Genomic DNA, 14,207 nt, shown 5'->3' with positions numbered 1-14,207 from the left:
GCAGCCGCTTCCTGCACCTTTTCCTGCCTGGCCGAACCGCCACGCACTCAGCCAGGCCAGGCGCGCACCGTCAGCCTCGCTGCACCGGCACAGACGCCACGCCAAGCCCGGGGCAAGGGGAAGGAGCGCGGCGGTTCGGCCAGGCAGCCGGCCCTTCAACCCACCAGAGGAGCGGCAGATCGGCGCGGCCGGAGTCGGGAAAGCCACTAGAAGGGGGAGGGGAGTCACCTCTCCCCGCCGGGGGGTCGCCCAGCCCGTCCCGGGAGGCTGACATTTCTGCAGCCGAAAAAGTCGTCTCGGATTCCATGGCGGAAGGTCACCCCCGGGACTCCAGAGCCAGGCAGGGCTGAGAGGGGGAGGGGGGGAGAAAGGGAGGGAAGGAGACAGGGAGGAGAAAGGACGAATGGGGGGAGGGAGGGAAGGAGAAAGAGAGAAAGAAGGAAGGAAAGAAGGAAGAAGAGAGAATGGAGGCAGGAGAGAGGAAGAAGAAAGAGAAAAGAGAGAGAGAGAGAGAGAGAGAAAGAAAGAAAGAAAGAAAGAAGGAAAGAAAGAAAGAAAGAAAGAAAGAAAGAAAGAAAGAAAGAAAGAAAGAAAGAAAGAGAAAAGAAAGAAATCGGAGGCTTGGACAGACCCCGCTCCAGGATCCGGGGCCGCCGCCACGGAATGCCCAGCCTCGGGGGGGAGTCTTCTGCAGGCGTGCCCTGGCCCCCTCCCCTCCCCTCCCTCCCTCCCGCAGCCCATCCCCAAGGCGGCGCCCACGGGTCCCCGGACTCACAGCATGCAGAGGGCGAAGGCGCCGGCCACGCTCTCGCTGTCGCGTACCAGGAAGCTGCCGGCCCGCCCGGCCCACGCCAGCAGCTCCTCGGCTGCCGCCCAGCTCAGGTCCTTGTGATACCAGAGAGGCCAGCCAGGCACCGCCGGAGCCCCCGCGCCCGGGAGCCCCAGCGCCGCCGGAGCCGGAGCCGCCGCCATGGGCAGCCGCAGTGCGCAGGGAAGGTGCTCAGCGGGACGGGCGGGCAGGCCGAGACCCCCGCCGGCCACCCCCGCCTCGCCCACAGCGCCGCATGGCCCGACCGGAGACCCCCGGCCGCTCAGGGCATGCCCGGCCCAGCGGCTCCTCCTCTGGGCTGCGCAGGCCGGGATGAGGGCGCGATCCGCTCTCCGCGCGCTTCCCCTGCGCACTGGAGCCGCCCTGGGCCCCGAGCAGGCCTGGCGGAGGAGGAGGAGGCGGAGGAAGCCGCATGGAGCCCCGGAGCCTGGCTGGCGGGGTGGGGGCGGCAGCTGGGCCGGCCTGCGCTTCCTGGGGCGGCCCCTCGGCGGGGGAGGCGGGAGCAGCTCCCGAAGGGGCGGCCCTCAATCAGATGGGAGTGCCGTGGGAGGGCCGCATTTACATACAGCAGGGAGGGCTGTTGAGGGCCGTATTAAACCGCCCCGCGGGCCGCAAATGGCCCGCGGGCCGGACTTTGGACATGCCTGAATTAGAGAAACACCAAAGATTTTATTTATTTATTTATTTATTTGATTTATATACCGCCCTTCTCCTGAAGGACTCAGGGCGGTGTACAGGGCAATAAAATAAGAATACATTAGTTAAATAATTTTAAAACCCAAATCCATCAGGCCAGGCCGGCTTGTTCGAATAGATAAGTTTTTAGATCACGCCGGAAGGAGCGAAGGTCAGGGGCCATCCGGAGTTCAGCTGGTAAGCGGTTCCAAAGGATTGGTGCACCCACAGAGAATGCTCTCCCCCTGGGGGTCACCAGCCGACATTCTCTGACCGGTGGTACCCTGAGGAGGCCCTCTCTGTGGGAACGTACCGGACGGAGGGACGTTGACGCCGGCAGTAGGTGCTCCCGCAGGTAATCCGGACCCATGCCATGTAGGGCTTTGTATGTCATCACCAGCACCTTGAATTTCACTCGGAAGGCAACTGGAAGCCAGTGCAGCTCACGGAGCAGAGGTGTAATATGGGAGTATCGGGAGACCCCCAAAAGAACTCGTGCAGCTGCACTCTGTACCAGCTGAAGCTTCCGAGTGGTTCTCAAGGGCAGCCCCATGTAAAGAGCATTGCAGTAGTCTAGACGAGAGGTCACAGGTGCATGGGTGACTGTACGCAAGGCATCCAGGTCCAGATAGGGTCGCAACTGGCGCACCAGACGAACCTGGGCGAAGGCCCCTCTAGTCACAGCTCCTATATGATCTTCTAAGGAGAGCTGTGAATCTAAGAGGACACCCAGATTGCGAGCCTTATCCACGGGGGGTAATAACTCGCCCCCAATATTAAGAGATGGAATAATCTGAATTTCCTGACATGCCATGTACAGCCATTCAGTCTTGTCCGGGTTGAGTTGAAGCCTGTTCCTCCCCATCCAGACCCGGACCGCTTCCAGGCAACGGGACATCACGTCAAGGGCATCACTGGTGTGGTTTGGGGTCGAGATGAAAAGCTGGGTGTCATCAGCATACTGATGATATCCCACTCCAAAACCACGGATGATCTCACCTAGCGGCTTCATATAGATGTTAAACAGGAGAGGTGAGAGGACCGACCCCTGAGGAACTCCATAAATGAGAGGTCTCGGGGTCGATCTCTGCCCACCTGCCAACACCCACTGTGAACGTTCCAGAAGGTAGGAGGAGAACCACTGAAGAACAGTGCCTCCCACTCCCAATCTCCTGAGACGCCGCAGTAAGATACCATGGTCGATGGTTTCAAAAGCCGCAGAGAGGTCTAATAGGACCAGGACAGAGGAATAACCCCTGTCCCGAGCTCACCAGAGATCATTCATCAGAGCGACCAATGCCGTCTCCGTGCTGTGTCCGGGCCTGAAACCCGATGCCAGATTTCCAGACTCTTAGCCTTGTGAGTATGATATGGAATTCCTAAAGCCATTCACAAAGAATCTACAGCATTATGACTCCAAAAATTATCATATGCTTTGACTGCTCATCACTAATTAACCCAGTAATTTTTGAAAATTTTCAGCAAGATTTCCCTTTGAGGTGATTTAAATTGATTATTTTTGGCCACCAAACACTTTTAATTTTGTTTTTGCTATCTCTGAATTTTGGACCCATACTTTGTACATCATCAGAAAATAAAACTTTTATGCATGTATTTAATTAGCTAAACTGGAAAAAGCAAAATACAGTACAAATAATTTGGACTCTTCTGACAAAATTCATCTCTCTCTCCAGTTCTATAATATCAGAATGCATGCAACTGAATAGGAAAAGGATCCAATACTATTGAATATTACTAAAATCTCCCTAAGGATTTACTAGGAAAAAAATCATTTGGTCTTTTTTAGAAATTTAGAAATGAAACAAAATCTACATGCAGAGACAAACTTAATGCAGAATAACATGAAACATGAACCCAAATGACTCAATCCAGCTTTGTAAAAATGCAAGCATCTTTGCATAGTAGATAATATTTCTCCTCCTTAACTTATTTCAAGTTTGTTTGTTAGTATCCTGCCTTTATTTTTTAAAAATAACTCAAGGTGGCCAACATGTCTAATGCACATTCCTTCTCCTATTATCTCTGTAACAATAACCCTGGGAGGTGTGTTGGGCTGAGAGTGTGTGCCTGGCCCAAAGTCACACAGCTGGCTTTCATGGCTAACCTACACACACAAACACACACGCACACACAGAGACAGACACAGAGAGACAGAAAGAGACAGTTTCCAGTCAATAAATGCTCATCCTATCCAAACATACCTAACCACTTCTGTCACTACAACAGTAAACCATTTAGTAAACTAAATTACAAACATTGTGATATCATTAAGACCTAGTCAATCTTGAAAATTAACATGATTAAAAATTGTTGTCAGAACAGATCCGTAGATCAAATATCCATAAATCATGAACCTGTGCTATAACAGCTGTAGTAATTTTGACTGAAACATTTGCCCAGATTAGCTATTTCAGTAAGATATTCATGAGAGAAATTGTTCAGTTATTTAGACAAATACTACTGAATCCCTCAAGATTATAAACAATTTTTAAAATTTATAATTAAGCCCCATATTCTATCTGTTTTCTATATCAACAATAATTTGCCAATAATTTGTCAACATGGCAACTGCTTTAGAAAGAAGGTTGCAGTTTACTGAAGAGGAGAGCCAGACAGGAAGATAGCTCTAGAAAAAAGAGAGCAAGGACATGTAGGGAGTGGGTTTTTATATCCTCTGGGGCTCTTGAGATTGTTTCCTGTTCCTGTTTGAGGCTTTGTATTTCCTATGTCATGTATTTTGACCTGAGTCTGGGTGTGCCTTTCTGGTATTCTGATGCTGGTGGGTTAATCCTATTATGTCCCAAGGGTCATATCCTGCTTCCCTGTGGCTGTGGCTGATGACTCTTAGATTTTTGGTGTTGATTCTAGGGATCTTTCTTCCTAATTCGTTTCCTGACTCCACTCTTTCTGACAAGATTATCTGCATTTCTGCAGAGCTGGTTTCTGCTTGGGGGAGGGAGACTTGGGGCTATTAAGAAAACTGGGCATGCTTTTCTGTCTCTTTTAAGATCCTTTTGAGGAAATATATTTTTCTGCCCTTTTAATATTTCCTTCTCTGGGGGGCTGACTTCCCACACCACCAAAATGTTTGCTCCTCAGAGCAAGTTCCCCAGTGCAACCACATCACTACCACATCTTTAAAAAGATATTAGATCCTTTTTAACATTAGCAGTTACTACCTTAACTACCATTCTTGATGTGTTTTCATAACTTGCAATAATGATCCTTCACACTCAAAAAATGGTAAGAGTATTATATTTAACCAAGCTGGGGGGTGGGGGCACGAAGGGAGGCTCAGCCAATCTCAATGTATACATGGTTGTATTTTGACAATAAAGGTTCATTCATTCATTCATTCATTCATATTTAACAAAAGACGATAGAAGAAATTCTGCTTCATCTTTTAGACCACTCCCCGTTTTTGAGTGCAATAGGTCAAAGAATATGGAGGTCTCAAAAAGACAGAGGAACAATATCTCAAAGAAAAGAAAGATAAGTAAACTGGAAAGGGAACTAGGTGGCATTTCCCATTTACTTAGAAATCTATCTTTATGAATATATAGATTTCCACCATCTGGTAGCAACCTTGTTAGTACTACTTTGTAAATTATCATCAGCTTAAATATCTACATACATATATGGAAAACAAAGTATCATAATTGACCATAAGAATATTAATTAAGAGAACTGCAAGGGCTTGTTCAGACAATCACAAAGAGTCAACAATGATTTCGACTCATATTTATAGGTCATATCTATCAGCATGGTTTTGATATTTTGAATTAACATTATTAATATTTAAAGACTGATAGCAAAACAAAAGCCAGATTGGCGTAGTGGTTACACACCCTAGGCTTGAAACTGGAAGACTGAAAGTGCTACTCCTGCCTTTGATATGAAGTCAGCTGGGTAACTTTTGACAATCACTTTCTGTCTCAGCCTTAGTAAAATGACAGTGCAAACCACTTCTGAAAAATGTTAAGAAAATGCTAAGAAAACTGGGGTGGTGGGTGGGGAAGAGGTTATGAATAAACTAAACAGGAGTTTACCATACCAGACATTAGGTAAAGGTAAAGGTAAAGGTTCCCCCGCACATGCGTGCTAGTCGCTTCCAACTCTAGGGGCCGGTGCTCATCTCCGTTTCAAAGCCGAAGAGCCAGCGCTTGTCCGAGGACGTCTCCATGGTCATGTGGCCGGCATGACTAGACGCCAATGGCGCACGGAACGCTGTTACCTTCCCACCGTAGTGGTCCCTATTTTTCTACTTCCATTTTTTACGTGCTTTCGAACAGCTAGGTTGGCAGAAGCTGGGACGAGTAACAGGCGCTCACTCTGTTACACGGCACTCGGGATTCGATCTGCCAAACTGCCGACCTTCTGATCGACAAGCTCAGTGTCCTAACCCACTGAGCCACCACGTCCCATACCAGATATTACTTAATTAGAAATACAATACTCTCAATTTAAAGTATATATTAGAATACAAGTATATATTAGAATGCCTGAACACATTATTTGAGAACTCAGACTTGAACTAAATTTTACCTTCTGGACATTTTTTTAAATTGAACCTAGGAAAATTCCAAGTACGTTAATTTCCAAGCACTTCAAAAATACACATTCAAGCAAAATCTGGGCAATCTAATTTATTTTAAGAAGCTGTAATGAATGGTAATTTGGTAAACATATGGAGGGTTCTGTAACTGGAACAGTTAGCCTAACTATTGCTATCTCGCTTTTGTAATCAGCATTTGCATTAGGGAATAAGGGAATATACAGGAATGATTGATGTCTTCCTTATGATGTTGTCTGATTTTCATTGGCTAACAAAGTTTATAAAGCAATGCTACTAACTTTCTAAGGTGTGGCACTTCTGGATGTAACTCTGCCAGCGTTCCAGGTTGTTTGCCACCCAGCTGTTTTATTTGATCAATTAAAGCACTATTTCCTCAAGAAGCCTCCGTCTGAGTTGCCTAATTAGACTTTTAATGGTATCTCAAATTTAAGTAAGGGCCAGGGACCTTACAGATATGTAGACATTTAATATGCTATTACCATGCTGTACAAGGCAATTGTCCAAAAATAACTAATTCCTTTTCAAAAGCAATCTCAAAAGAACTGTTAAAATTAGTAAATTTCTTTTGCAGATGAAATCAAAATACCACGGTCAAATATTTTAAAGTGTGTTGCTTTGTGAAACAGCACAAAGCCAAATAACTGAACAGTATATTATGATGCATAATTATACAAACCCAATGTGCAACATCAAAATGCAGATGGTTGATGTCTCTAAAACTCTGTAGATTTAGTGTCCCTATTCCCAGAGAGACAAAACTGATATCCTTAACATGATGCTTGTTCATTTCTGTATCAAAGTATAAATGTATTGTATCAGAATATCTTTGTAATGCAACATGTAAGAGAAAAGGGGACAATTTGTTTTTTTGTGTATATTCTATGAGCCTCTGAAATCATTCAAAATAAGTCAAACCTATCCAAACTCACTTCCATTCATTTTCATTTTCAATAGTTTTTGTCTTCCTAACAAGTACAGTCTATTATTTTAATTTATGTTACTGTACATAGCAGCCAAGAGGATGCATTTGGGGATGAGTAAGATAATATCCCAATATTGCTTCTAACAAGTGGAATGTAAGCGTGGTAGGTTTGATACTGGATAGCCTTTTCCTTTGTGTCTGTACTTCCTTCCAATAACTCTAATTATTTCCTTTTATTAGTGGTAAATTGCCCTATATGTAGCTTTAATAGAAATTCCTGTGCAAAATACAGAAAATTCCTCAGTTCACTTATCTACAGCATGCATAATTTTATGCATTTTATTGTACTCCCTCACTTGCCTTCTTTCTTAGCTAGAAAGACTTAAATATTGTGTTTAGCAAAATGCCAGTGGAGATTTATCAATTTTACAAATTATCAAAGCTCTGGAGGTATGAAGAAAGATCTGCTAAAAATAAAACTGTAAAATTATAATTTGGTTATGATGAAAGGAAGAGTGCTATCAAATTAGAAGATTGCTCGTAAGTTGCAGATTTGCACACTACAATTTACACTTCTTCGAGCAAGTATGTAAAATTGGTTTATCCTGTTGGGAAACCATTATTCTACCACAGAATACAATTTACTAGACATTAAACTCTACAGGAAAAGCTCAGTCTGATGCTTCCTTCATCATATATTTGTTTTCTGCCCTGATCATTTATGAAGGCTACCAATGTATTGTTAGAATATTAAAAACAAGTTACAATAAAGTCTCCTGTAATCTGAGCTTGACTCCTTATGACTTCACTGAGAGATTCATACAATTTTCTTGATAACAATTTGGAAGCGATTTGCCATAACGTTCTACTGGGATGTATTTTTGACTTTCCTGTCTACCCCACAGGTCTGATACTATCTGCAGGTCACCTAAGTACCGGCTAGTCTTGATCCTACTTATCTAGGTCAAAAATGTGCTGTCACCTATTGAGAAAGCAAAAAAAGTTATCTTTATGAAATGTAGTTATTTTCCCCCTTTTTTCTAAACAATTTAACACAATTTAACATGGATCACTTTCTCAGCAAGAGAGTCTAGCCTCAAATAATTGAAAAGAAGACATCAATACAAGGTCATCATGGTCACCTGCAGGCAGTTTTTTTCAGAGAAAGGGGTTTACTTATTTATTTATCCATTATATTTATATAAGCTGGCCAGTGGTGGGATTCAGCCAGTTCGCACCACTTCGGCAGAACCGGTAGCTAATTTTTAGTTGCCCAGGCCCAGAATGGACTTCCGGAAGCGGCATCCACACATCTCACCACTGAAGCTGGCCAAATCACATATATATGACTCTGGGCAACACACACACTTAAAAATAGAAATCAATAAATAGTAAATAAACAACTGAAATAAAAGCCTTCAAAAACCAATTAAAAAAATTGGGGTCATATTTTTGCATACAGATTGAATATTCAAACTTTTAAAGATCACTGCAAATCAACCACCTAAACCTTGAGTTTCTGTGATGCAAAGATTGAGCTTAATTTTAATACTGAACTTTGGGTCAAGGAAGCAAATTCTTTGCTTTTTTATTTATATCCATATTCAGTGTTACTGTACACAAGGTCGGAGATTGATGAAGTGATTGAAATTGAGGCACACTGGGGTTATACTTGTCACTTTTATATCTATCAAGAAGAGTCATGTTTCTGACCTGGCAGAGATGGCAAAGATCTCGGCTTATTTGAAAGATCACTCGCAAGAACGTTATGTTATGGAGTGGAGAAAATGGATTGAGTATATCCAGAACAAATACGGGACTAAAAAGTTTCATGTAGCATTTGAATAAGTCTTCCCTTTTTTTTTCTCCTCTTTTTTTCTCTTTTCCCTTTTTTTATATATCTTATATTAATAGTGTTTGTAATTACCCTATATGAGCTAGAGAGAGATGGATTTCAGAGTTTATGGTTGTTAGCATATGAATGTCTACGATTGGGTTTTTTTTTGTTTTTTATACCTTGTACTTAGCTCTGGGAAGTGGGGGGGGAGGGGGGAGGGGTAGGGAGGGAGGGATAGGGGAGGGCTAGGGGGGATTGTTAAAGATAAAATGTATGATAAAACTTTTCAATAAAAAAAAAGAAGAGTCATGAATCACTTTTATGACTTCTGATTCTCAGATCTTTGTGGGTATGACTGAAGATTCTGAGCATGAAAATCAAACTATTTCTTTAGGGGAAAGACACTCTATTTTAGATGGACCATCTAAATTGGAAGATGTTATCTTGCTCTTATACACTGAGTCAAAAAATGAATTCCGAACAAAACCTTCCTCCTCTCACAATTCTTAACCCTCCAGCAGAATTCTCCAGCACTACACATAAAGGAAAGTATGGATCTGTTGTTTGGGGATGGTTATATACTGTAGGTGTTCCATTTATATTTTAACAAACTCAGAGAGAACCTAGGAAAGATTCCATGGATGAAAATCCTAAAGGGGAAAACAACTCAAGATGCATGGGAAACTCTGAAAAAGGCTGTTATAAAAGCCCAGTCCAGCACAATACAACTGAAAAAGAAATTCAAGAAATTCAAGAAGAAACCAGCATGGCTGCACAAAGATCTCTCTGATAAACTGAAAGACAAAAAGGACAAGTAAAAAAACGGAAAGAGAGACACATAACTAAGGCTGATTATCAGCAGACAGCCAGAACATGAAAAGAGGAAGTCAGGAAAGCAAAGGCTCAGAACGAACAAAGACTTGCAACAGAAATCAAGGATAATGAAAAAAGTTTCTTCCAACATATTAACAAGAAGAAAAAAGTCAAGGAAACTGTAGGTCCACTAAAAAGAGAAGCTGGCAAGAAAATAACAGGCAACAGGGAGAAAGCAGAGCTGCTTAACTTATTATTTGCGTCGGTCTTCACACAAAAAATTACTGCAAAAGACAAACTAGAAAAATTAAAATAAGCAAGAAAATGGTAAGAGAACACCCATCCGACCTTGATGAATATAAATGAATATAAATATAAATGAATATAAATCTCCGGGACCTGACAGATTACATCCCAAAGTTCTGAAGGAGCTGGCAGATGTTATCTCAGAACCATTGCATCATATCTTTCAAAAATTCTGGAGCACTAGGGAAGCACTTGAGAATTGGAAAAAAGCTGATGTGGTTCCCATCTTCAAGAAAGGGAAAAAAACTGGCCCAGGAAACTACAGAGCAATCAGTCTAACATCAATACATAGGAAGATCCTGGAAAAGATAATCAAAAAATAGAACTGCAAACAACTAGAAGCAAACAAAGTTATAACCAGTAGCCAGCACAGGTTTGTTAAAAACAGATCATGCCAAACCAATCTTATTTCATTCTTTGATAAAGTGACTAAATTAGTCGACCAGCAAAATGCTGTGGACATAGTGTACTTAGATTTCAGTAAGGCATTTGACACAGTAGACCACAACCTGCAGCCTAGTAAGCTAGAAAAAGGTGGGATAGACAACATCACCACCAGATGGATTTGTAGCTAGCTGAGAAACGCTACTCAATGAGTAGTCCTCAATGGTAGTACATCCACATAGAGAGAAGTAAGCACTGGAGTACCACAAGGCTCCATCTTTAATATCTTCATAACTCATTAAATTTGCAGATGACACTAAACTGGCAAGAATAGCCAACACCCTAGAAGACAAGCTCAGGATTGAAAAAGAACAATGGGCCCTACCCAACAAAATGAATTTTAATGTGGAGAAAAGCAAGTTTTTACATTTAGGCAGGAAAAATCAAAGGTATAAGTACAGATTAGGTGAGACCTGGCTCAAAAACAGTAACTGTGAGAGGGAGCTTGGAGTCCTAGTGGATGATCACTTGAATATGAGCCAGCAGTGTGCAGCAGCAGCCAAAACAATCTAATACAATCTTGGGCTCTATAAAAAGATGCATAGAATCAAGATCACACCAAGTATTAGCACCGCTTTATAAAACCCTAGTAAGACCACACCTGGAATACTGCAACCAATTTTGGTCACATCACAAAAAAGATGTTGAGACTTTGGAAAAAGTTCAGAGAAGACCAACTAAAATAATCAAAGGCCTGGAGAATAAAACATATGAAGAACAGCTGCAAGACTTGGGTTTGACTAGTCTAAAGAAAAGAAGAAATAGAGCTAACATGATAGCAGTATTCTAGTATTTGAGAGGCTGCAGCAAAGAAGAGCAGGTCAAGTTATTCTCCAAAGCACCAGAGGGCAAAACAAGAAACAATCGTTGGAAACTGACCAAAGAGAGAAGCAACCTGGAATTAAGGAAAAACTTCCTAATAGTGAGGACAATTAACCAGTGGAACAGCTTCCCTTCAGAAATTGTGGGCGCTTCATCACTGGAGGTTTTTAAGAAGAGGCTAGACCAGGGGTGTCAAACTGCCGGCCCAGAGGCCGGACGCGTCACAAGGAAACTGTGCCTACCCCATTGCCGGCAATGGGGAAAAAGTTCCAATACATCACACAGTGTCACGTGACGTCACGAGTTTGACATGTCTGGACTAGACAATCACTTGTCTGAAATGATATAGGTTCTCCTGCTTGAGCAGGGGGATGAACTAGATGTCCAAGGTCCCTTCCAGCTCTATTCTAATTCTATTCTAATTCTGTTTCTGAAAATGTAATGTTCTGACTAGGAGGCACCCAAAGCGCAAAGCACAAAACAGGAAGTCTAAGTCAACCAATCAGAATGCAAGATGCGCATCTTCACACAACATGCAGTTGGGATTTGGGAATTGTTTGCCTCAGCCCATCTGAAGCTATCTGCAACCTACATTTACCCAAGAATCCCTTTGCAGTGTAAATATGCAGCGACAGGTATGGGCAGTTGCAGGCAACCCAAAGTCAGCCTTTAGACTACAAAATGAGGCAAGGTTCTTTAAAACTTCAGATAGTTCCTCCAGAATGGGCAGAGCTAACTATGGCAGTATAATATTATTTCAAGTACTTTAGTGTTTAATGTGTTCCTACTAGGAGAAAGCTTCAGCTAGTTATAAATCGGTTACGTTGTATGCCATAACAAAAAAAATTCTTGGCCAGCATTTAGAAAACTTTCACAATGAACAGTTTCCACTGTCAATTGGAAACAGGCCAAGTTGCTTGGATTCACATACATTAAGCCATTACGACATCCTAGGTCCTTGGGAAGAATTGATATGTACTGTTCTTACAGGCCAATACCAGCTAAAGAACTGGTAACTGTGACTTAGCATTATTGTGAACAAATAATAATCAAGCACAAATAGTTACAATGCAAGTGACGTTTTGCATATTCACAAAACATGTGGCAATTCTAAAGAAAAGAAACTAGCCAACCTTTTGGAAAAGCACTTTGCTTGTGAAACAATCAAGGCTTTTTTTGTCATAGAACGCCCAGAACGGAGTTCCGGCACCTTTTTTGGATGGAACCTTATAGGGTAGACAAGGTGAGTTCTATGACGTGTGTGAGTTCTATGACGTGTGTGAGTTTGGGCACTTTTTTATTTTTTTACAAAAAAAGCACTGGAAACAATATAATGTACAATAATGTCATTCATTGATTGGGGTTTGCTATCCTCTCAGCAGCTACCCTATAATACCTTATATACCCTATAAGATTCAAGGTGCTGGTTACGACCTATAAAGCCCTAAATGGCATGGGTCTGCGTTACTTACGGGAGCACCTGCTGCCAGCATCAACTTCCCTTCGTCCAGTGCGCTCCCACAGAGAGAGCCTCCTTAGGGTGCCGTTGGTCAAAGAGTGTCGACTGGCGGCCCCCAGGGGGAGGGCATTCTCTGTGGGCACGCCAGACCTGTGGAACCGTTTACCGGTGGAGCTCCGGACGGCTCCCGACCTTCGCTCCTTCCGACGTGACCTAAAAACATATTTATTTGAACAAGCCGGCCTGGTCTGATGGGTTTAGGGGTATTTTAACGTTTTGTATTAATCTATTGAATTGGGCTGTTGTATTTAATATTTCTTTTAATTTTTATATATTGTATTTTATTGTATTGCCCTGTACACCGCCCTGAGTCCTTTGGGAGAAGGGCGGTATAAAAATTAAATTAATTAAATAAATAAATAATTCTCTTTCTCCGTAGGGATATCATTTTTGGAAAAGTGCCTTGTATCACTATTGCTAAATGTGGGGGAGCCAATAATCCTAATATATTTCACTCTCTTCCCTAGCACTGACCATTTGCGTAGTTAATGAACAGACATCTTCAGACGACACCCGTTGCGACCGAGGTGCCTTTCTTTTTTTTCTTTAAAAAAGATGGTGCGAATGAACCAGGTCTTCCTTCACAGCACCTCCCCTTCTGGCGTCCCCTTAAGCGCTGCCCGTCACCACTTCTTCAGCGCAAAGGAAGCCTCGTCCCCGGGGCAAAATTGACCGGGGACCGCAGCCACTCTCCTTGCCCGGGACATGGGATCGCATCTTCACATCCCGAGGAAGAGGAGGCAGTGGCGGGAAAGGTGACTTACCAGGTTAATGAACGTCAGAAATTTCCAGCTGCCTCCATAGGTCTGGTGCGCTGGCATGTCAATGGCCTTGTAATTGCACAGAATGGAAAAATAGGAGAGGAGGATGGCGACCCGCAGCACCTGCCCGGGAACGAGCGCCATGTTGCGTCTCCTTCCCAATTAAGCAAGGCCTTTAGCGTCGAACGAGCCAAGGCGGCTAAAAGCGACGAGCGCGCGCTTCGCTTGCGGCTCAGGACGCGCGCGTCAGGCGCTCAGCAAGCGTAGAGCCGGTGGAAGCGGCGCGCGAGAAGAGCCTCGCGCATTAGGCGCTGCTCAGTGTTCTCCACCACGGGGGAATTAAAGCAACGTGAGCGGAGGCATAGACTCACTGGCGTGTAGACCCGACCCACAGTGCCCAACTTCCGGGGTGAGTTTGGGCGCCATGTTTCATATTGCCAAAGAGAGAATTGTCCATAGGAAACAGGGAAGAGGACTCAACCTGGGCGCCAACCTGTCTCCGCCACTTCCTCCTGCAGGCAGCAATAGGAAGTTGCAGTAAAGGGAATGATGCCTTCGTAGTTTCTATCGCTCCCGTGCACTTGCATTTGCTTTTACTTCCTAGTGAAACACAGAAGGCGCTTCGGAAGGTTGAAAGTTGAAGTACGCGTCACCGCTCTGTTAAAAGACTTTTGCTGCAACT

General features: G+C 43.4%; 1 protein-coding gene across 1 annotated transcript in view; it reads right to left on the bottom strand.

Moving 5' to 3' along the window:
• AIG1 (androgen induced 1) overlaps positions 1-13,900 on the bottom strand; it is an 86,062-nt gene extending 72,162 nt beyond the window's left edge. Inside the window, exon 1 of the mRNA XM_081312583.1 lies at positions 13,529-13,900. Coding sequence (XP_081168709.1) covers positions 13,529-13,669 — 141 coding nt within the window. The 5' untranslated portion in view covers positions 13,670-13,900. The remainder of the gene's footprint in view (positions 1-13,528) is intronic.
• Positions 13,901-14,207: the final 307 nt, after the last annotated feature.

This window comes from Vipera berus, assembly GCF_964194415.1.
Source record: "Vipera berus genome assembly, chromosome: 1".
NCBI classification, from domain to species: domain Eukaryota; kingdom Metazoa; phylum Chordata; class Lepidosauria; order Squamata; family Viperidae; genus Vipera; species Vipera berus.
This window is presented reverse-complemented; position numbering and strand designations above follow the sequence as displayed.